This window comes from Anoplophora glabripennis, unplaced genomic scaffold, assembly GCF_000390285.2.
Source record: "Anoplophora glabripennis isolate ALB-LARVAE unplaced genomic scaffold, Agla_2.0 scaffold111, whole genome shotgun sequence".
In the NCBI taxonomy this organism is placed as follows: domain Eukaryota; kingdom Metazoa; phylum Arthropoda; class Insecta; order Coleoptera; family Cerambycidae; genus Anoplophora; species Anoplophora glabripennis.
The window spans coordinates 1047453-1073100 of record NW_019416273.1 but is presented as its reverse complement, the minus strand read 5'-3'; the positions used below and the strand labels follow the sequence as shown (position 1 = coordinate 1073100).

General features: G+C 33.9%; 2 protein-coding genes across 2 annotated transcripts in view; one reads left to right on the top strand and one right to left on the bottom strand.

Annotated features, from left to right (window-relative positions):
* The window catches only part of LOC108903924 (probable G-protein coupled receptor CG31760), a 164797-nt gene that overhangs the window by 19817 nt on the left and 119332 nt on the right, over window positions 1-25648 (top strand). The gene's annotated exons all lie outside the window — the stretch shown is intronic.
* LOC108903943 overlaps window positions 18913-25648 on the bottom strand; it is a 42176-nt gene continuing 35440 nt past the window's right edge. Inside the window, exons 3-5 of the mRNA XM_018706296.2 lie at window positions 25209-25432; window positions 21222-21819; window positions 18913-20624 (exon numbers count right to left, since the gene is read on the bottom strand). Of these exons, the coding sequence (XP_018561812.1) occupies window positions 19961-20624; window positions 21222-21819; window positions 25209-25432 (1486 nt within the window). The 3' untranslated portion in view covers window positions 18913-19960. The remainder of the gene's footprint in view (window positions 20625-21221; window positions 21820-25208; window positions 25433-25648) is intronic.

The following is a 25648-nucleotide window of genomic DNA, read 5'->3' as shown; positions in this document are numbered from 1 at the left end:
AACCACTAAATACTGCTACATACCTTGAAGAAAAAAATTCTGAATAGAAATACATCGAAATAGAAATATATCAAAATAGAGATACATCAAAATTCCTTGAAACTTTCTTCTTCGCTCTCTATCTTTGGTTACCTGTCTCATGTTAGACCCTCTATCACAGGTTACATCTTTTGTCCTATGTTAGATATGCAAGGTCTCCCAGTTTAATGTTTTATAAAAAAATATTTTAAACAGAAGTTATCGGTGGGTTTCCAGGGGGTAAAATTATGGTGACCTTGAATTCGACCTTGAAGTCAATTATCAAGGTCAACCTTGATTTTTTTAAATGGAAACCCATATTTTTATTACAATTTCATATTCTGCGGGAATAAATACGTAACTTTTGTATGAAACAACTTTCTTGGAAAGACTTCCTGTAATAAAAATATTCCATTTAAAAATCAAGGTTGACCTTGAAATAACCATGATAATTGACTTTAAAAGGTAATATCAGGTCACAGTAATCCGATCCTCCCGAAAACTGAAAACTTTTGTTGGAAATATTTTTCACCATCTTGCTTATTTCTCGAGATGCCTGAGAATTAAAATGGAACAATAAAAGTACAGCGCACTCTGGCGAGAGACCGATGCATTTTTAAAAGAATGTTTCATACAAAAGTTACGTATTTTTTCCCGCAGAATACGAGTCTGCAATAAAAAATATAGGTTTCCATTTAAAAAATTAAGGTTGACCTTGAAATGGCCTTCAAAGTCAAATTCATGATCACCGTAATGTGACCCTTTCGAAACCTAATAACTTTTGTTCAAAATATTTTTTTATAAAAGTCGAATTAAAAAGATATGGGGCCTGGTACATTAAAATGGGACACCTTTTATGTTTGATTAGACTCCTATCTATGATAAAAACCCCTGCCTTGAATTGGGTTACATGCATCAAAATAGCTTCAAAATGTAGGACAATTTGTTAAATCTTAAATCTTAAAAGGAAGCACCAAAACAGTTGTAAAATATATCAAAGTACGAAACGGCTTCTATTCAAAAAATATTAAACTAAAAGTTTTTAGAATTTAACGAAATAAGTCAATGGAGCTTCAAAATATTTACATAAAAATTCTTAAAATCCAATGTAAAATGTATTAAAATGCTTGAAAAAATTGTAAACTGCATCAAAATGGCATTGGATATTTCTAATAAGACATCGGAAACTTCTAAAAGCCTCGAAATTCCTCAGAATTCACTAAATATGTTGATATATCTCGGAGATTCCAAAACTCTTCAATATACATTTAAAAATTATAGATAGGAAATACGATATATTTCAAAATGCATCCAAAATCCTCCAGTTACAACAAAATACTTCGAAATTCTTCACTATATTTTAAAATATATAAAAGACGTGGCATCATTTGACATGTAGTCATTGACCTTTAACCTAGGGCCATTCAGATCTAACTAAGGGCCATTAATTTTTATCCTATGACCATTAACCTACCCAGTGTACATGTATCTTTGACTTAATATCATTAACTTACCTCAGGTATAACCTAAGACCATTGGCCATTTTGAGACCCTTGGACTTTTGGCGTAGGACCATTGCCATTCGACCCCTGACGATAATTTACGTTTGATCTTCTATTATGGCTCTTTGACTTTCTTCTTCGACCTTTGACGTTCGCCTATAGATTTCTGATCATTGTAGCTTTTCACATATCGGTCTTGGACTTTAACCTTTGACTTAACTTTTGGATTTTGATCTACTTTGATGCATTTTATTGTATTCTATAGCTGTTTTGGCCCATTTTAATACTTTCTGAGGCCGTTTCGGTGTATGTACTTCAATTTATTCCACAGCTACTTTTTTTTAGCTTCCAAAGTTGATTTCACAATTACTTTGAATCTATTTTGATGCATCCCATAAGGCTGTTTTGAAGGATTTTGAGGCATCTTGAAGCATTCAATAACACAATTAAGCAATTTCATGAGAATTATGTACTGAGTACGACGAATGAAATCATAAATATGTATCACTTTGTATTTGGCCCAATAATAACCTTCATTTCAATCCTTTATCCCCGAAATAGATCGCCATAATTGGATTTTTAATATCCCCTCGTAATCGGAATAGTTAATGCTGTTTTGATATTTCCGGGACCCCTTTATCCGGCGATCGGATTCGTGGACGACAATGAGAATGATTTATTGCCCGCGCTGAAATATTAATTGATACTTAACTGGTGGATTGTTTCCATTTACGGGACAAATCCTTTGCTGCGAGCGTGTAAAGCCTCTCGAATCTAGAACAATGGCAATAGTAACGAAATAAAAGATGTATATTTCTTTTTCATTACGGGATTATCCGTCTGGATTTGTTGGCATTTTACAATATAGACTGCTTTTTTGATAAAAAAAAAAGATTTTTCGGCTTTATACCTTTACAAATTGTTGTTAAATATTTAATTGTTTTTTTTACGATATTCTTTTTTCGCAAGAATTTTAGTTGCACCTACGTTTTGTTCCTTTCAAATATCCCGATAGAATAGAAGAAAATATGCGGAGTTAGGTTTAAAAAACTTAAAATTGAAACCTCTTCCTCGCAGAGGAAGAGGAAGCTTTGCAACGGATGTGAAGTATCTTGGAGTCACACTCGATGCAAAACTAACATGAAATCTTTACTTGGAAAGAAGAATAAACAAGGCGTATATATCCTATGAACAGTGCCGCAGAACCGTTGGTAAAACCTGGGGGATGAAACCAAAGGTAATCATGTGGATATACACTGCCATAGTTGGCCTACGGAGCTGTTGTCTGGTGGCCAAAAACCCAACAGACAGTAGCTAAACAGAAGCTCAGCCAGGTGCAAAGAATTGCTTGCCTGAGCTTTACAGGAGCTATGCGAACAACAACGTTAGCAATGGAAATGATGCTATGTCTGCCACCCTTAGATATTTATCTAAAGGAGGTGGTTCTGACAACTATGCTTCTCTTCAAGAACGTTGATGTTAAACCAAATGTAGGATGTGGAGAAGTCAGATGTGGCCTATGTTATGAGGACATCAGGAAGATGCTTCTTCTGCAGGCAGACACTGACAGCATTTCTCCTCAGTTTGTGTTTGACAAACCCTACACAGTACTCACTCAAAATGAGGAGGAGACCGCCAATGAGGGTGCGATCAACATCTTCACTGACGGATCAAACAGGAAAGAAGGTACAGGATGTGCGATCTATTCTAGATCCCTACACATCCGATATCAGTGGGCTATGGATGTGTGTGCCACCGTGATACAAGCGGAACTGGCAGGTATAACCGTAGCTGCTAAAGAAATTGCCCATAGGCAGATAACGGACAAAAGTATTAGTATCTACACAGATGGTAGACAATCAATACTGATCTTGCACAATCTGAAGATAATATCCAGATCGTTATGGGAATGCCAGCAAGAGCTGGTGGTGGCCTCAGCTACCAACAGCATATATGTATGCTGGGTTAAGGAACACGACCGGTGTAATAAAGAAGCTGCCAAGCTAGCAAGGAGGGCATTGGGTCGCACTATATTTGGATCCAGTCCCGCCAGTGTGTTCAAGCTGGCAGTACTTTTTGAAATGATTAAGGAAAACACCCACAGAGTTTAGAACACGGTGGGATGAAATAAACAGCTGTCAATTTGCTAAGGAGTTTGCAAAGACACAGCCAAAAAATACCAGAAGAAGGCTTACTCTGGACATAGGGTAATCCTTCTTCTGCACTGCCGTCTCGTCAACAGGAGAGTCCATATTGGGAGAGCGCTGGCCTTCTATGGCCTGTATTAGAGAGTTCCCCCTGAGCAACGTCATCACCTTTTTCTACTTGATAGGCTGGTTGACGGTTCAGGAGAGCTGATCTCTCGCTGGGAGGATGCACAAGGGGCCCAATGGGGCCTAAGTGCTGTAGTTCGTACTGCGCTACCCTCCAAACTATTCCAGAATCCAGAATCCAACCTCTTCTCGCCAAAACACAATACATGTGTAGCGGTACGCTATAATTACATTTAGTACCTGCCCCAATAAATATATTTTGCTTTCCGGGAATTTACGAGCCATATAAATTATACTTCGAATTATCCGAGATTACCCCAAACAAATGTATTTAGCAAATGAGATTAGAATAAATGGGCTGTAAACATAAATTAGTTGTTGTTTATTAAGGTACATAAGCACAAACCGAGTAGGCCGAGATTAGGCTAGGGTAAAAAAAGTAGGTACCTGTGGACAAGGATAAAACCGAAAACATTTCGAGGCACGAACCAGAAGTCTTGAAGTCTAGTTCCTACTCGGTTGTGTCTCGTGTTACCAGCGAAATTAGTAGAATAAAGTTTTCCATGCTACTTAGAGTTTTTCTCCTCACCTGAAGACCAAACCACTATACATGGTTCTTACAAAGATACAAATTGTTTTGAAATTTGATGTACTAAGTGTCGCTGGCAATTGCGACGTTTCCCTCAGGAGTTGTTGGTGACGTGCAATCGTCACTATGGCGAACCTTAAAAAAATATTGACTAATATTGGAAATAATGTATTTCTTAGATTTAGCTGTCATTTTACTACAAAAAACATCCTTACATCTTTCCAGTAATAGATAATATGGATTTACAGCCGTTCTGAAAATATTAAGAAAACACTGTTATTTTTTGTGAACTTCAATACCCTGCATCTTTGTATACGTACAATTAATTTATTTTAGCAAGAAGTTTCGATTAAATTTTTTTACACGTAATTATGTATGATTTAACTTAAAATTTAGAGAAATTATTGTAGAATAAATAAAAAAATAATACTTATTCTTCAATTACACTAGCGCATCTTACTGTGGCAGGCCTTAAAAACTGAAAGTATTATTTTGTTGACCCTCCAAGCATCGTTAGAAACATTTTACTGGCGACGAAAAAATTTCCGCTCCCTCACCAAAATTATTTACATATTTATAAAACGGCAATCGCAAGCGGCCGGGACACTTAGCCCCTAATTTAGAATCAATATTCCCTTCGCGCGCCGGCCTTATTTAAACGTACACTTTATTAGTCCCATTATTTTTTCATCTCCGTCCATAATAGTGAATTCGCATCGTCTGGCGGGAGTCCGCTCCCTGAGGACGGTCCTAAATATCTCGAGACGGGAATTGGCATTGTGCGCCTCATATTTATAGAACGTTAACGTTTTTAATGGTGAATTAAATTACCCCCATTAAGGCTTGCGCGGCGGGGCCGCCTCCGAAGTTTAAGGGACGGCGGGGAATGTTTTCAGAACCTTTAATGGGTGGAGGTGGGCTCTGCCACAGGTTTTACGTCGGATGAAATACTGCTTCGGGAACATTTTATGAACTTTGGCTGAAACGTAAAAGAATAACATGCATGCATAGTAAAAATGTGTGTTGACTTGGAGACCCAATCCATGTTTTAAATCCAACGGTCTTAGAGCTTTCAAATAGTACCAAAACCAATCAGATAATGTAGCACGTCAGTGAAATATCGAAATTTTCACCCATGTTTCCAATCCAATCGCAAAAGCTGTTCAAAACCCACCCAGCTAGAGAATACGACGTCCAAAGACTTCCCCATACTGTTGGCAGAGCAGTCGCCTGAGATCATGGCGGGGTGCGCAAAAAAGCGACTTAGTTCCGAATTTTACTGATACCGAGTTGACTCCAAATATCGCGCAAATCCGAAAAGGCCTGACGTCAGAAGCCGGACGAAAAATCCACATCAGGACTTAGCGGAACCATCCCGAAGCAGGTTTGGACCTTGACTCTGCGTTTTCCCCTAAAAAGTAACCAGGACAACCTTTGTTATACAGTGCTTTCGAAAAGTAACGAATAAATTCATTATTTTTTAAATTGAGAAGTTTTCGAAAAAATCCCTTGGCACGTCGATTTTGTTTTTTAAAAAGGCACTTTTTGAAATACGACCCATATTTGTGACGTCATCGTTGTTCGAGATATGACGGCATCGACAATTTTTTTAAATAGCAACCCCCCAATTTTGACCATACCATTTGAAAGAGCGTACATACAGGGATCATGAAAAATTATGGTGTTACATAACAAAAATTTGAAGATAATAATGTTTGAATATTTTAAAATTTAATTTTCACAATACTGAAAGTGATAATGATTATGTAAAAATCGACTAAATTAAATGTTCAAATCGTGCACCGTTGGCTGCCTGACAGAAGTCAAGACGATTAATAAACTCTTTTTGGACATTATCAATAACTTCAGGAGGTATACGATGTATCTCGTGACGAATTCTTGCTTTTAAATCTTCTAAATTAACCGGTCTAGTAACGTATACTTTGCTTTTTAAGTATCCCCACAAAAAATAATCTAGGGGTGTCAAATCAGGCGGTCTGGCTGGCCACTCAATCGGCCCCCTTCTCCCTATCCAACGATTCGGGAACAGCTCATCTAAATAAGCACGGACAGGTGTTGCATAATGGGGAGGTACACCATTTAGTCGATTTTTACATAATCATTATCATTTTCAGTATTGAGAAAATTAAATTTTAAAATCTTCAAACATTATTTTCTTGAAATTTTTGTTATGGAACACCATAATTTTTCATGATTTGTGTATGTAGAATGACACGCTCTTTCAAATGGCATGGTCAAAATTGACAATTTAAAAAAATTGTCGATGACGTCACAAATATGGGTCGTATGTCAAAAAGTGCCTTTCTTAAAAACAAAATCGACGTGCCAGGGGATTTTTTCGAAAACTTCTCAATTTAAAAAATAATGAATTTATTCGTTACTTTTCGAAAGCACTGTATATTTATAAAATAAAATGGGAAACGACCATATTGCACAGTGCTCTTGTGATGATTGTCTTATCTGTTACTGTATGGTGTTTAACATTATAATATTTTACTGTCGAGAAGAAATCTGGAGAAGTTAATAATTGGGAGAATTGTTGAATAAGTTTGGAATATTTGTTTTCTGTTGTGAAAATTTTAGGAAAGATTATTTGGTCATTTTTGACAGTCCCTATGATTGAAAGTGACGTTTCTGTATCAATCAGCTTTCAACTACTAACCCCAAATTTGGGTTGTTAGTAGATAGTACATAGTAACAAATAAGACAATCACCACAGCTCTAAATCTATGTCGTGGCGGATTTTTATTTGAACGACCAAGCAAATTTAGTATTGGACAAAATTATACTGTATAAATTATAAAAAGCGCCATAAATAAAATAAAATGTGAGCAAGTTTAGTTTTGAAATTGAAATTGTGAAAGTTCATAATATGTAGAGATTAGAAATTCGAAAAGAAACTAGAAAAAGATTAAAAAAATTTTTTTTTCCATAGCAAAAAAGTTGGAAAAATTGGAAGAAACTCGGAGACTCAGACTTCGAGATATATTTTCCTGGAATAACATTCAATAATTGTAGTATAAAGTATTATTAATATAGCATACAGGGTGTGGCGTGTATAAAAATTAAACTACAGCTTACTACATCTGCAAAAACGCATTCGTTGATCACAATCCGTGGGTAAAATCTGTTGAACTGGTTGCATATGATAGGGGTGCAACAGCTGACACCTTAAGATGCCATGTACGGTACGAAATGAGGTTCCTACTTGCTGTGCGAGTCGTCGAGTACTAATTGTGAGGTTTTCGTCAAGATTTTCCAACACTGCATCTTCAACATTAAGGTTCACTTGCTGACCACGTCGTTCTCCTCGAGGAATAAGACTTCCCGTATCTCGCAGCCGCTGAACGCACTGTACGATTGTATTTGCACAGGGGGTGACGTTCTGGCCATCGTTTCCGGTACAACCTAGTCGCTGCGAGCACATTTTCTCCGGCAGCACCATACACTAACACCATATCAACACGTTCGGAAATAGTAAATGCATTGTTTTCTCAGTTCATTGTAAAACTAGTTTATGCACGAACTATTCTTATTGTTTACTTCTTTATAAAACAATACAGTCACTATCGTGGAATTACGAAATAAAAACTTTTGTCTGCAATCTTTCACTTTTTAACACTGATGGGTCGATGGACGATGCTTAATATTTAATAATTAAGTGAATAATGAATTCAATACAAATCAGTTGACTGCACAAATTTTTTGACAATGTAACCTAACCTTCTTTTAGTATTACTAGTATTAGATTATACCGACTTAAATTATAAGGTTGCATTTCGGGGCGCATAAAAACATTTCCAAAGTTTTTAATAAATAACACAAGGTCGGCCTTCATTTTCGTTGAATAAATGAACTTTAATTTACAAAAAAAAACGCAAAGATAGTACTTTTTCGTATAAGAGTCTTCTATTAAAAATATAATCAAGAAGTTGTAGTTTAATTTTTATAGATTATACACGCCACACCCTGTATATTAGCTAATAGTACACCTATAACCAATTTAAAAATGACGGCTTTACTAGTTACCGTCATTCCAAAAGAGACTATAGGCAAATTAAAAAGAAGTAGAAATAGTGGAAGCGCAATACTCAGTACATTGTGCCACTATATTGGCAAGACAATTTATCATTTTCTTCTAACGTAACTATTAACCTAACCCAACGCACTCTTGTATCCAAATTGCCTAAATTTCCTTTCATAGGAAGACGCCTTCATTTTTCATTCCGTTGCCGGCTGAGAAGCCAAAAATATTGCCCTATCGAAATATTATGATTGACGACGATAATTTGCATCTAAAACGACATGTCCTAAGTCACTCCAAGCCCTTAATTTATGATGTGGAGCATCGAGAGCGACGAATGTATTTTTTTTAATGTCGTTACGGCCTTTCTCCAGAAATAAAAAAATTCTTTGAGGTCGGTAAAGCATTTAATAGCAAAAAAATAGGGATGTTCGTCTGATACGAATTCCAAGTATTTTTTATCTTGTAACATATTGACGATCCTTGCTCTCATATATTTCCCATTTGCTATATCTTGGGGCAAATGTCTTAGTTTGCTCATACCACTTTGACCTTACTTTTTCATGCTTGTATCATTATAGTTGCCTCAAAAATCGATGTAATTTCAAAACTAGAAGTTTTAAACATCGCTGAAATTATAAAAAAACTAATGTTCAACAACAAGGTATTGTTAATATTTATATTGCCAAAACGTGAAGATTATTGAAAATATTTGTTTATATGGAACTTCAACGCATTGGCCGTACGAGAATTTTTTTTTACTGAATGTGGTACACTGGAGGTTTTAACAAGCGATTTTTTCCCTTGTAAGCAGAACGAACTATTTTTTATCTTACTTCACAATAATCCGGACTGTCCATTGATTGCTACCGACCAATTCTTATTTTCAAATACCTAGAATAAGTTCCAAAATTTTATTGTCGAGTGGCTTAAGCCAATATGGTTTTAAAATTCCACGTCATGTGCAAATATTTCAGAGTGATATGAGACAGTTGTCATAGTGATGTAAATGTACCAGGTTCGGTCGCTGACGCAGCAATTCGGCAATGAAATATTTGAGAAACTTGCCCCCATATTTATTTAGCCATATACAGGTCTGGTCGAACTAAACGTAGAGATGATAGAAATATATACTACGCCCTGTTGAAAAATGCACGGGCAAACGAAATACAAACACAGCTGCATTGGACCACTGGGAAATAAATCACCAGCCCAGCAATGCAGTGCAGTAATGCGGAATTTGGTGTGATTCAGGTAATTTTAATTAATTTTCCTTCTATTCCTTCTATTAATCATTATACAGGGTGTCCCTGAAAAGGATGGACAACGCTTGACCACAGGTTCCTTGGATGAAAACAAGACTATTTAGCCTAACCTACCTATGTACAAAAGTGCACGCCTACTGAGATATAGCCTTCTAAATATTGAACAGATAACCTAGTTTTTTTCAAATAATTTGAAACTGTTTTTCTTAGAAACTTCAAATTTGGTACACATATTTTTTCTATATAAAGGAAATTGGGTATTGTGAAGGAAATTGTTGTGCTACTGTTCGAACATATGCTGAAAGATTTCCTAATCGAAGAACTCAAAATCACAAAACATTTGCTAATGCGGAGAGACGCCTTCGGGAACCAGGACGTTTTTTACCTGTATCATTAAATCGTGGATAATGTACCACCGGAATTATTCAGCTGGAGGAAGACATTTCGGAAAGGGTCGAACAAATTCCTCAAGTAAATAAAAGGCGTTTAGCGGCAGAGGTTGGCTTTCAAAAAGTTCCATTAATAGAGTATTAAAAGACCAGTTATTACAGGTTACTGGTATTACAGGGTACAGGTAGGTATTACAGGTTATTAAAGGTCTAACAGGTGGATGATAGGTAGAGGAAATAATGCCGTTTTAAAATGTCCACCTCGATCCCCGGACCTAAACCCATGTAATTATTTCATTTGGGGAGCGTTGACGACCACAGTTTAAAATAACTTTTCAGTAAATACAGAAAACGAATTTGGGAAAGAATACAACATGAAATTAATGTTATGAGAGGTAATGCACAATTATTGGATAATTCCTAATTTTCGAAAAACTAATGTTTGCGTTTAAGAACAAGAAAGTAACTTTGAGCATTTACTGTAATATTATTTTAATGTGATTACAAATATCAGTTTATTTAAAATGTTAATGTTGACTTTATTACATTATTAGTTGATATTGTTGAAATAATAGTGTTGATTTTTATTTTATTGATTGATAATACTAATACCAAAAATGTGTAGTTATTTTTTTTGATGTGACGTTTTTTCATTATTATTCCCTGCTTTGAGGCTGCAGTTATAAATTATTTTTTATAAATCGGAATTTTTGCCTATATTTAATGTATAAAAAATGCGAATTTTACTCGAAATCCCTAAACGATATCGAAATTTTGTAAGAGCAAAAAAATCTTCTAAAATAGTGGTTATTTTTAAAAATATAAATTCTGTCGTCATTGGCATACACACAAAAAAGTTACGTGATAGCCAGTGGCGCGCAGGCACTAGAAATAGAACATCCTGTATATGTATTCTCTCCAAATTCTATATTTACCTTGCCCTTATATAAAAAAATAAGTGTACCAGTGAAGTTTCTAAGAAAAATAGTTTTCAATTATTTGAAAAAAATAGGTTATCTATTCTATATTTAGAAGGCTATATCTCAGTAGGCGTGCACTTTTGTATATAGGTAAGTTAGGCTAAATAGTCTTATTTTCATCCAAGGAACCTATGGTCAAGCGTTGTCCATCTTTTTCAGGGACACCCTGTATACAAATTATTTTTTACCTTTAGCAGAAAACTTTTTTAGGGGTGCCTATGAAAGTCATTAATTTTTATTGCTAGGAGTTTTTTTACATGTTCAACAGACTTCGGAAAGACTATAACTGTATATATAATATAATCTGTTGGCCAACAAACACATTATTGTCTGTTTCTGTTATAATTTCGATGGTTCTGCAGTCATTCAACTATTATGGAGAGGTCGCTCCTGTTCCAATTGAAACTTCTAGAAATAATTTGTCACATTTAAAGTCAAAAATAAGGGAAACTAGTCTAATCCTCACCTATCACAATCAAATGAAATTTTAGTTGTTTTGTAGAGAAGAAAGATAGATTTAAAAATATCTATCCCGTCTTTTGGTACCTTTTGTCCGTAGTTCTGCATTGTATTTGAAAATATCCAGGTGTCATAATATGTATAAGCTTACTGTTATTCAGTAAAACCTAAATAGTTCAGCTATAAATGTTTAAAACCCTAAGTCGCAACTGAAACTATACGTATTGTCTATAATTTTTTTTACCCCTTTAGAGACGACAGAGATTTAATGTTATAAATTTAGGTAGTTTTAATTTATAAACCTGGACAGTATACCATCAAAATCTTTGAATTTTTCACAAATTTAACCAATCTGTAATATGTCAACAATGAAGCTATGAAAATTGTAAGAGCAAACGGTCAAGTCAGTATTATACGATACGTTAAATATTACGGTAACTTTACGTTCTTGCTTTACAACTGTAATTTTACATAAAATTTTATGATTTCAGCCCGATATAGCACGTTCATAGCCTAAAAACTTCCGCTTACACGTGTTTTATATGTTTTGATCGCGAATAAAGTAGGGAAAAACGAGAGAAGTTCTTAAAAAGCCCGCGTGAAAACAAACGAATGTATCAAGGATAAACGGGTTGTGCAAATATGTTTGCTAGACTCTGTCGAGAAATATTAAGTGTAAAATAATAAGTTTGCTAGTAGATAAATGGTATAGAATTCTAAATTAACTTTAAATTTTATCACACGGTTAAAACTTTGGTGTTAAGTTTCGCACTGAAATAACACCTCAGTGGTTCGTATTAAACCTAGTTAAGGAAGTTTATCGGGTACAGAGGTACGTCTAAAAGTCTAACAAGAGTTTCTGTACATTCGCTAGTGACTAAAGTAGTAAGCCTTTAGATTTGGCAACGTTGCACTTGGCTGGCTTTGTTTGGATGCCTAAGCTTGAAATATACACCATATGTCACACCTATGAATTTCAAATAATACGCTACGTCGAGAACCTAGGCGTTGCCACTATCACGCATCACGTTAAATTAATCAACAACAGCAATTTGAAGGAGAATTATTATAAATTATGTATCTTACAAGTACCTAATCGATTTCTACGAGCTGTCATACGGTTCCTTAGATATCGGTTTCCTATTTATACAAGTTGCTGTAAAAAACTGTTTGTCAATTGCTGCGCATTCTAAGTGGAAAGACCAAACAAATTTGTATTCTCATAAGACTGTACTAAATCGTGAAAAATTATTTTATTAATATCTCATCTCTTAGGTATCCAAACTAGTCATAATTTTTTTTTTGAGGATTTTCTTCATACTAATAAGCTTATATTAATTTTTTTATGAATATTTTTTTATCAATTCCAAATCAGATAAACCTCCTTAACAGTTAATTAACTTTAACAGGTATTTGAAATTAAAGTCATTAAAGTAAATACCGCATTATAGAATCCAGTGGTTACAGACACTTGGTAAAAAATCGTGTGTAAACTGTTACTGGCGGCAGGCATAATAGTTAATATAAATCAAATGTTATCAGTAATATCGAATCCAATACTTCTTCCAATTCTAGTAAATCTAGTCTCATATTAATAACAAAAAAATATATATTTTTTTGATAATAACAATTCCAATTCTTGTGATATCTGAAAAATACTGTCCACCTAAAATGACAATTGGGCCAATTCCATTCTTCATCCTTAAAGACTTTGTCATCTGTTTTACGTAAGTCAGTCAATTTTCTTTTTAATTTAATACATGCATTTTTCCCAAATTGGAAGCTACAATGTATCTAACTACTGCCCTATTAAAATTATTTCAAATTGTCTACTTTTTAAGTCTTACCTTTACAGCAGACTACAATTTGTTCAGTGTCAAGGATTTAACTCGATACAATTTAGTGCTTTATCTGGGATTCCTCAGGGTTCAGTTTTAAGTCTTCTGTTATTTAACATTTACATTAACGATAATATCTTCCTGTTTTATCTTGTCTTGCTCAGTAAAAGTTACTCACATCTGCTTATTTGCACATCTTTTCAATTTATATCCTTAACATGATAGGAAACAAATGTACAGGGTAAGTCAGAATTTATCCGAAAAAAATTAGAATTGTGTTTTTAATATGTTAACCAAGTTCGTATCCCAATTTTATTGCAACGGGATTGCTCGGTAGATATAAATTCTTGTCTCAATCCAGTCAAACGGAGGCGAAAATCTCATATCTCTTTTCGACTATTTTCTGGCTCGCCCTGTATGTACAGGGTGGTTGATTTTCGATAGTTTTATAGGGTACAGCCAAAACGGTAATATATACAAAAAATCTGATATCGATGTCCTGTCCTCTTTTTTTGAGTTTACTTCGCTGGTACCAAAAGGTCTGGGCTAACTTAATTAGTTTTAGATATACAGGGTTATTTTGAAAAATGGCCCATTTACATTAACCTCTCTATCTCCGTTGTCATTCAATTTAGAAGAAAAGAGTGTCCACATTATTTGTTCTATTTTTTATTAGGTAGACAGTGGCGTACACAGATTTTTTACAAATCGTACAGTTTTTCCGATATTACATAACATGTTTTTTTAATAGAACACCCTGTATTTGGCCAACCCGTTGAATAGCTTATTTTTTTACCTTTTCAGCCATATATATATAATAATAGATACTTTTTATTTGGATAAATGAAGAAAAATGAAAAAATGTATAGATATTTTTTCAGTTGGCCATGTTATTTATATATTCGTCTTTTGTTGTTTAATATTGGCAGTTAGTTTATTTTTGCTGATTAAAAGCTTGTTAAACGTCTGTTACTTGGTTTTAATTTTGAAAGGTATAAAAATGGTCTACGAAAATATTCACAAAGTTCAAATTTTCACTGAACGTGAAAAAAATAGTGACACAGCTTTAAACTTATATTTGGAGAGATACCCAGACCGTCATCAGCCAGAAAAGAGAAATTTTAGCCGACTCATAACTTGTGTGAGTTTGGTTCTTTTCAAAAACAGAGAGCTAAATCTTATAATATACAGAATAGAGAAAATGATGAAATCAATACTTCAGCTTTTGTTGTCGCAACTCCCAATGTATCCAGCAGAGAAATTCAAAGGACGATAGGAATTGGTAAATTCAAAACATTGAGAATTTAAAAAAAAACACGTTTCGACCATATACTATAAGAAAAGTCCACCATTTGGATCCAGGAGATGAAGAGAGACGCGTCATTTTCTGCCAATGGTTTTTGCAGCAAATTCATGTAGACCCCAACTTTTTTCAAAATGTTATTTGAACCGACGAGGCTTTTATAAGCAGCGAAGGTATATTCAACCGGCATAATGCGCGTTATTGGTCAGATGTGAATTCTCACCAAACTGTGGCCAGAATTCATCAAGGGCGGTTTGGTTTTCATGTATGGGTAGCTCTCTTCCACAATAAAGTGTTAGAGCACTTGCTGTGATTTTGTTATGTCATTTTTGTTTTATTGTTGTTTCTCTCATTTTATAGTAGTTATTTTTGTTAAGTTTATGTTTAATAGTTATAAGTGTACCTATTAAGTAAAGATAAATGTATAATCTAATTAATTTTTTCTTGTAATTTTTTAGTCTAAGTTAGGTGCTTAAAATATAAAAATAATAATAGAAAACGAAGAGACCAATACTAAATAAATCTCGTGGGCAACTGAAAAAATATCTGTACATTTTTTACATTTTTCTTCATTTAGGTAAATAAAAAGTATCTATTATTATATATGGCTGAAAAGGTAAAAAAAATGCTATTCAACGGGTTGGCCAAATATAGCGTGTTCTATTTAAAAAAACCTATGTTTATGTAATATCGGAAAAACTGTGCGATTTGTAAAAAATCTGAGTAAACCACTGGCTTTCTAATAAAAAATAGAACAAATAATGTGCACACTTTTTTCTTCTAAATTGAATGACAACGGAGATAGAGAGGTTAATGTAAATGGGCCATTTTTCAAAAAAAAACCTGTATTTCTAAAACTAATCAAGTTAGCCCAGACCTTTTGGTACCAGCGAAGTAAACTCAAAAAAAGAGGACGGGACATCGAAATCAGATTTTTTGTATCTATCACCGTTTTGGCTGTACCCTATAAAACTATCGAAAATCAAGCACCCTGTACAACAAAGACATATGTCTGGATGAAATGTATTGAAACGCTTCATCGACTGTGACAACGCGTGGTCTAATTAGCAGCGTTGTAACTGAATTTGTCAGTGAAACAATATCGCTCAATGAAGTACTGTGCAGAATTGGCGGTTGTAAGTCAAAACAATTATGCAATTCAGTGTCGAGTCGCTTGTAAACAAGTAGCTGAAAACCGATTTGAAATTCATGCATAAGCTAACACAAACAATGGAGGTCTGCGGTGGTTGTAATTTCACCGATACTATATTAACAATGATGAAATTAGGCCCCAAATTCTGTAATAATAATTATTTTTTTTTTGAGTCTACAGTAACGGTTTGAGTTTCAAATAATATATTATTTATTCTGTTGCTACAACATTGTGCTTTTGTTTGATAAAAATCATAGTAGGCCAACATGGGTCACATTATTTTCACGAATTCTCATTAACACCTAAATCAGTTTCATTGATTTTAACTATTCTGAGATGAACAATAAATACAGTTATGAAGAACTAACCGATATGTTACTAGTTGTATGGTTTTGTGGGGGAATATGCCATCGAGAAAGATATCTGAATCCCCCAAAATCATCAAAATCTCAGAAATATTGAAAGACTTCTTGGAGAAATTGGACAGTTACGATTAACAGAGGTAATGTCAGACGACCTGGTCAAACTAGGCCACCCATCGTGAAAGAAGAAATTCTGAACGCGACAGCCAGTGTTAGATTAATATAGAGGTTGACTATAGTCTCCAACTTCTACTTACTGATCTTGCAGCTCGTTTTCAATTCTCGAATTTTATTCGCCAATACAGAACTGCAGGTATGAGCAAGAAAATTATTTTTACTGACGAATCATATTTTACTAAAAATAAAAAATATACCTAACCAGCATGTTTACGCACATGAAAATCCCCATGTCGTTAAGGAAAGATATTTTCAGCGTGAATTTAGTATAAACTATACGTTGGTTTTATCAGTAACGTTCTACTTGCTTCTATTATATTACCAAATCGTCGACTGGATGTCGAAACAGTTTTTAAGATTTTCTGCAAAATGCTCCTGCCGGAATTGTTGGACGATCTATCGGTTAACCTACGGAATCGCCTATATTTTATAGATGACAGAGCACCACCGCACTTCATTCGCAATGTATGAGAACATCTGAATGATCAGCACCCAAGCAGATCGATAGGCAGGGGACACGATACTCCAGTCCATTGGCCAACACGTTCACCTGACTTAAATTCCTGTGATATTTTTGTTCGAGGGGCCTTAAAACAGAAAGAGTACTTTGTGAGTATTGATAGTTAGGGACAACTGGGGAACTGGATTGAAGGTGCTGTTCACCATCTACAAAATGAAGGAATATTGAGAAATGTACATTTTATTTTGCATAAAATTAGTTTTTGTTTTACAGAAACATTACATTACAACAGTCTCAACTATTATTTTGTTTCTGTTATCAAATAAATATTACTTCAAATTTGAATAGAAAATTAGCAACGACATAATAAAAAAGATTAATTAACCCAAAACTGTTACAAATACAAACATTGTTTAACAAACCCTTCATCTTTAAGACAAAAAAATAGACTGTAGCACGACCACGAAAATTATGAACAGTTTAGTTAAAGGGGAGGGGGCAGGGTGGGGGGGTGTATTTTTCACAGTTGTACATTTATTTGGAAATGTTAGTGTGCCAAATTTTAATGAAAGACATTTCAAAGTTATTTGAAACAAACAATTTTTTGTCAATTTAGAGGTGCTTAGTCAAATTTGCTTATTTTGATCGTAGGAAGCTGTGATAACTCCATGTACACGGAATACTGGGACACCCTGTATAAGGAAATCTAAATATCTTGCAGTAATTTGGACATTCCGCTTGCTTAAACTTTACAATAGGATTAAAATAACAATTTACAAAAATTTATATGTCTACGATTATTATTTCGACATGTTACTGATACTTTATCAATGTTTATATGATTTATATAAACTTATTGTTACTTGTTTTTTCCTATTGCATATAAAACTGGAATTTCATCAGAAAAAAACATTGTGTTTCGAAGTACATGCATTTTTTAATTCCCCAACAATTTTGTAAAAAACATTTTAGGAATTTTGATTATTGTTAGTTGTCTTAGATAAATATTTTTTGTAAATTAGCGGTAAGAACAGTAATCGTAGTATGATGTCACTAGTTCATTGAATCAATTTTTATTAACATTTAAAAATTTTCAGCATAACACAAATATTGTTCACTTTTTCACATCTTTCTGTTTTACTCATCGAGAGAATTTTAAATAACACATACAAGCACTTTTTGTGTAAAATATTAATAACAATGCAGGGTGATTCAGAACTTTTCCAAAAAAAAATTTTTTTGAGTGTATAGGGGACTCTTACAAATACAATTTTGTAAAGAAAAATAAAAAAGGACAAATCGAAAATTAAAAACACACTTTTGCACGGCACTGGAAATTGGTCCACTGTAAAACCTGACCTTACGCAAGGCAAAGAACCATAAAGTCGGCGACCGGCACAGCGGAAAAGTGTAATAAAAAATTAACGGACAAAAAATTGAAAGAAGGAAAGAAATAAATAAAATTTTATAACATCTATTTTATATCAGCAAATTCAACTGCTTTTGCCGCTATTGTTATAACTAATTAATAACATTAATTCGTGGTTTTAATTAATAGAATAATTTGACATACCTGATGTTACAACTGTTCAAATTTTGTCCACCGATGTGTAGTCACATTTGGGCCCGTTTTACCCAGTTTCTACGAACCAACACAAATGTTGTCTTGCTCCACAATAACACAAATGCTTCACCATAACACAAATGTTGTTTTGCTTCATCATAAATTAAAACGATATCCATCAACTCCGAGTTGCTATACACGTAAGCCATTTTTGACACTTGAAAACTAATGTAAACACTATCGCTACAACGATAATACTAAAATCGAATTTCAGTATTCGCAATTGCCTAGGGCCACGTGGACGAATGACGCTAGAGACTACAGTAGCCCCACGATGTAAAGGTTGGAAATACTACAACTTCAATATTTTGTTTCTCGGAGTCTATAAGGATTTTACAAAATTTTTTTTTACGGTATTGACTCCATTTTTCATGACGCATCTATTCCCAAATTTTTTGGATAAGTTGTGAATCACCCTGTATTATAAGTAATCTTATAGATTTGAAATATTTTTTAAAATTATTTTAATAAAAAAAACAGTTAAAAAAATTTTATTTTCGTTACAAAATTTGACTAAACATATTTATGACAGGTGTTTGGAAGCCTCTCTATAAATTTAATTAATAATATACCCTGTATATTCTTACACATATAAAAAATTGTCCTTTTTATTAAAATATTTATTTAAGCGTAAAATTTACACTAATTACTATTAAATATATATTTACAGTTTTTACGTACTAAAATAACAAATATGTACAACTGATAAATTTTACACTACTCACAATATATTATCGATAATTACAAATCACCTTAAATATTATCTACTTAAAAAAATTAAAGTTCTGTTGCTATCTTGAAACTTACATTATAATTTTTCTTAATAAGATCTATTACAATATACACAGATATTTATAATTTTCTGCAAAATAAATTATTTGTTAGTTACACAAAATATTTTTTGGAATTCAGAATTAAAACAGATATTTGGAAACGAATGTTACGAAGGTTTCTACTCCTCTTGGTATAAAAAATAAATTAAAGTACGGCCCTAAACCAGATCCTTGCGTAACACCAGCGAAAATTTAAGTCATTGAATCTAATACAATTGCAGATCTAAATTAATTTATATTGTGTCGGGTGCTGATTTGCGAAACACCCAGTGTGAAAATCATGCCTCATATAACACTTAGCATCACTCATCGTGATGGTTTTGCATGCCAACAGATTTATGTCACTGGTTGATTTATAACGTTATCGTAAATTACTGACGGAATAATAATTATTTACTATTTCTCTATGTCTATTATTGTGTATTAGCTTTGTTCTCAAAAAAGCGCATTTTTAAGAATATATAAAAATATACATTACATTGAAAACATTTGTATATACAAATGGGTTCGTAAGACGTCAAATATTTTGGTTCCTTAAATTCAACCTGGAATTTTGGTAAAGAAAAAAAAATCTAAAAAATCTAAAATCTTCAGTCGAATATCGAATACAATCCATTTTATCAATACATTTAATAAAATAATATACACACTTCACCACTAGCAAACTTAACAACAAAATCTACGAAATATTTACTGTGTGATTCTATCGTGAGTCTGAAGTATATCCTCCAAGTTGTTACACTCCTTATAAGGACTATCAGGCACATTTTGAGGTTTCGCAGATTTGTTCCTCATCAGCTTGGTCTTCAATTCGTCGATCAGCTCCTTATTGCTGCTTATACTCTCATGTCTCGACACCCTATTACTGTAATCACCACCGTTGTTACTGCTGAAGGAAAAACTGTTCTGCAACCCTCCGTTATATGGAGGAGGAGCTGGAGGAATTGCCCCATTATAAGAAGGAGTTTGCGGGGCTGCTCCTGAACTCTGCACCGAAGAAGGAGTTTTTGGCACTCCAGGACTCTGCGGGTACATGAACACGGGATAGTGCCCAGCCAGGATATTGTTATCCAAGCTGCTCAGGGGTTGTCTGTTATTGAAAGACTCCTTCAAATTGAGTTGTTCTTTGGGTTGGTTGTGGTAATAGTCCTTTTTTTTGTTGTAGGAGTTCTGACGGGAGACCCTGGGGCTTGGGTCGTTCTGGTTTGATTGTGGCAGGTTCAGGCTGTTGTGGTGGCTTTCGATAGTTGGGGATTGGGGGGGCTTTCCCTTGTTGTTCGAAAAGTAGCCTGGTTCCACTGGTACGGGTTGGTACTGGAATATGTTCTGCTTTGATTTTGCGTCATAGTCTGATCTGGAAAAGAACCATAAAGGGTGTATTTTCTTTGTTTTATGATATCGAATATTCGTGATATCTCTGAATAATATTTTGCTACAATTATCTTAAATAAATCCAAGCGAGACAAGATTACATTGACATTAAGTGTAAAACAATGGTAAAACTGTCAATTCGGATTTACGTGGAATTTTGGTAGAGAAATAATTAGTTATTGTATTCATACTTGTTATTGAACTTGTGCAATTGTTTGATTAGAGTATAAAAACAAGAATTAGTATTTTCATTGTATGACTACAATTGTTTATCATCGTTAATAGAAAAAGCTGGTAAAAATGGCATGTAAGATACTACCTCTAAATTTCAGCACACTTCAAGATTATTACTTCTATTTTTTAAATCCTAATTTCCAAAGTTACATTTGTGCAGTGGTCTTAGCTTATTGAGAAACAAAACAGAATCATTCATAAAGTTTTAACTTGGCAAACAAGTATGAACGTTTTAAAGAAGATGGTGCAAAGTGTAACAATGGCAACTTTTGCTCTAGAAGAATATTGTGATTTGAAAACTACACATTTTGCTGTACAAGAAAGTATACACATACAATTGTCTTACCTCACTGGTGAACTTCTGTCGCTGAAGGTATCGTAGGAATTCTTTTTGTCGGAATCTCCAGAGATAGAACCGTCATCAGAGTTCATCTTCTCGATCTGGCTGCCTATCTCGTCCGCTCTCAAGAACCTCCTCTCCTGCTGCTTCTTCAGCGACTTCAGCAACTCCTTGTTCAATTCAAACTCAGATTTCTGACTGGGCGGAGCGAACAGCACCACATTGGGCGTTATGGTTCCGTAATAGTGCCCCGAATGCGTCTTTATCACGCCTTTTTCCTTCTGGTTGGGGTTCTTGGTGATCTTCTGGTAGGTCTGACCGTAGGAGCATTCCGTTTCGTGCTGCCAGAGGGCTCTGCCGAATCTCAACCTGGTGGGGCACCCTCTGTTGCGGTATATACAGGGGAAGATGAGGATGGTGGACAGCATCTCGTAGGCGATGTTCCTGAGGCAGTTGGGGGGGATTCCATTGGCGTAGACGCAGCGGTGGCAGATGTTCTTGCCGTTGCTCTGGATGTAAACGGGGTCGCAGGTTAGGTAGCACTCGCACTGGACGCATTTTATGTATTCTAGGAGGTTTTCTGGTACCGGCGTCTGTCTGATTTCTGAAAAGATAGATTAAGTGGTCTAATTAGGTATTTTGTTAAATAATATACCTCCTATAATTTTTATAAAATTATCTGGTTGATATCAAATTTGTAATGGTAAAAGGATACCATCGATATGAGAGCAATTGCCATTGTTGCCAGATTGCTTTTTTAAGAAGATTCGAGCCTGCAAAGAATATGTTTCTATTTCATTTTTTTGAGATAACTCCGCTGTTTTTTAAAGATACTTCAACGGAATTTGATATCAGCGATCAGCGATGGACAGTTGAGTATATTGGGGTTTTCTAGTCTAATCAAACTCTACTCATTTGCTTTTGCAAAATAACTAAATAATTTGTCATGATTAGACCAATTTACCCCATTAAAAGTTCAACATATACTTGAATATAGATATTTAAATTCAAAAACTTTTATCTCAGTAGAGATACGTTAGTACAAAAAATATATACCTATTTAACTTAGCTGCAAGTTTTGAGAAAAAGTTTATTCGTATTATAAAACTGTAGTAAAAAATTGAAATTGATATTTCTCTGGAGCAGTGAATTTTAGTGATAATCAACAAGTGCACCTTTTCTGTAATAAATAAAGTGGTATTTTATAAAACTGTTCCCTTTTCTCGAAATCTAAACCAATAAAAGATATATTAGCAGCCCCTGTGTTTTAAATAAAAGTAATAAGTTGATATTTAAATGAAATTAAAAAAATATCTCAAAATAATTTGATTTAACTCGATTCGTTTTCATCCATGCTTTTAGACACCCTGTATATTACACTATAAACATGATTTTGCATGTGTTTGCACCGATTACTCGCCTATCTTAGTTTTACTATCATCCAACACTATTAAAACCGCAATTTCATTTGATTTACAATAACACCTCTTATAAATTACCTATAAAATATATTTAACGACATCTGATAGATTTCAAACTACAATTTCAGTATGAACTATTAATCTAGATAGATACCAGTCATGATTTCATAACTTTTATAACTAGATCTGCATTACAACTTTTGATGCAGCCAATATTGTTTTCTTCCTTTATTTTGCTTATCCCTAATACAACTTTTACGAGTTCCGTTTGCGGGATATTCTCTGCACAAACAAATCGAAAAATACACTCATAATCTAACGATGCAGCAAATACTGTGGATTAATAACTACTTAAACCAACAAATCGCAAAAGCTTCTTAAATAATTTTAACGATGGCTCCGATATACAGAGCCTTCAGAAGCCACGTGACCAATAAAATTAATTAATGGTAAATCGGAGTAAGAAACGTATAAGCATATATCTTACAGACTGTCTTTTATTTAATGGCACAGTCCGTTTGTTGCTAGTATTTTTGTCACAAAATCACTGATTTAATGCTCTGCTGATTGGCCTGTAGCACCTTTAATTATTTCATTAAGTTTATCAATATCTTGAAGGAGAGTGTACCTACATACTTAGTTTAACTTAACAAAGCAAATATAAATGTTTCCATTTGGTAAATGCTGTTGTAAATTTTACAACTGGGTACTTATCTTACTCAAATAAGTAATTCTCATGGACAAACAAATGTCACAATGTGTTGTATGATCGATATACTATACTAAATATGGAAAATTTTGCTTATAAATAATGATGTATTAAAAAAATATACGAGCTAAATATAAAAGCTTGGCGTAGATGATTTGAAATCGCTAAAACCTGTAGTAAATAATTAATAATTGATGAAGTTATTATTGGTCTAGAACAGGATGATTTTGATAAATAATTGGATTGCTGATAAAACTATTTATAAACGATACAATTAATTATTATTTTTTTAATATTCTATCTTCAGAAGTTTAATTTTGTTAATATACAGCTTATTTTTTTAATTCTTGATTCCGTGACCATTTTGAAGTAGCATGTCAGGATCTAATAATGAATGAAAAGTGCCTAAAAAAAATTTATTTTCTACAGTGTACAAAAATTGTTGTGCTGCATAAACGTATCTACTGAAAATTAGTTTAATCGCGTATTTTCAGTTATTTTAAAATTATCAGATTGTTTGTGCTGACTAATATGACTAACCAAATAACAACTATTATTGGAAATTCGTAAAATTATCTATTAAAATCCTGTTGACTCCACATTCACGCGAATAGAGCGGAATATATGTTTCGTAATAATAAATAATGAATTTTCAGTAATCTCTAAGGCTGATTATGTATTTTGGTATTTTAAAAATTGTGGGAGAAAATTTTGTCATTTATTCTTCCTATTACTTCATATTTGTATGACTAATTTGTTCTTAGATTTTTCATTTATTTTCCGAGGTTAGATGATGTCAGTTAAACAATAGCTTTAGTTTTGGAAAAAATTTTTGGGTTTGCAAACTGTTAAACTGTTTTTATTACGCATGCGCGATTGTGGACTACTTGCCAGTAATAGTGAATTTTGCGCTGTGAGGACTGCTGTTTAATTCGACATTTTACACTGAATGAGGAAGAGAACAGAGATCTATTAACCTCAAACCTGTCGCTAACTAGTAGGCACAGCAGTTTCTTTCGAAATTAATGCGCATGTTTCGAATTTGCAGTCTCCAGATAAATCATACAGCCAGCACCAAATTCCCAGAGCTTGAAATTTGTTGCAGCTGCAGAAGCGGAAATAGACCTTTTTAGTAGTGACGTCACATACGCCAAACAATAGGCAACCCCTAATGCACATTGTCATGAAGAATTTCCCAATATTTTTACTAGATAGATTTTCAACCTTATGTACTTTGGACATAAGTGCCAAAAAATGGCTTCTTTGTTATGTTCTTAAATATCGCAATATTCTGTCTGTGTAATTTCAACCATGACATTTTGTTGCGGGTTGCCTAAATATGTAACGTCACACTAAAACAGTATATTTCTTGCTCATGCTCCAAACAATTGGAAAAATTGATAAACCTAAATATTTCTACGTATTATAAAATTGAAAATCTGTAACTCTAGTGCACAATATCTAACATTTTCTAATCGTGCAAGTTTATTTTTAGCATAAAGTCGCCTTCATCCGTCACGCGCAAAAAACAATACAATATCTCCATTGTACTTTTTTGTTACTTAATCCTACCATTGTTATCGGAATCAATATGATGATAATAAAAATAATCCAGTACATAATAAATGCGATAAATTTTTCTACTGATTAAGGCAGATGCTTTATCATCTGACCAAACATTGAATACGTAAAATAAATTTTCTACTCCTACTACAACCCCATCCCCAAAGTGATATTGCATTAGAAGGAAAATATATGTTTTCTTTAAAAAACTTTATTTTATGTTTTGTGACCATTGATTCTTCTTGCACTGGCTCTGAACGATGTAGCAATTTTTGATGATTCTACAAAATTAAATTTTACCTCCAGAAGGTATCTCCCTTTTGCCTTTGATAAGTGCCTTCGGGTGGTTCCAAAACATCGTACAAAAACCGTTGTAAGTGCACTTTTCCTCGTGTTCAAGACTCTCGTTCCAAGCCAGAGGCGTGGAGCAGTGATTCTCCCAGTTGTGGCAGGGGTATCTGAAAATGGACGCTATCGCTTCATAGGACACGTTTTGATATATGTCCTTTGCCAGACTCTGACACCTAAACAGAAAATGCATGTTAGTTTCTACGATTTGTGAGCGTGGTATTATTTTACAAGAAAAATAAAAAACTAATTTGTTGTCCATATGGACGCTGCTGGTTGCCGAACCGGTCTAGAAAGTTCGGGAGTCGCGCTTGCCCAATTCTCTTAGTTTTTAAACTAGTCCTTTACTTGACTTTGTTGCGACAGTTCCATGCTTTCATTTTGCATACTAA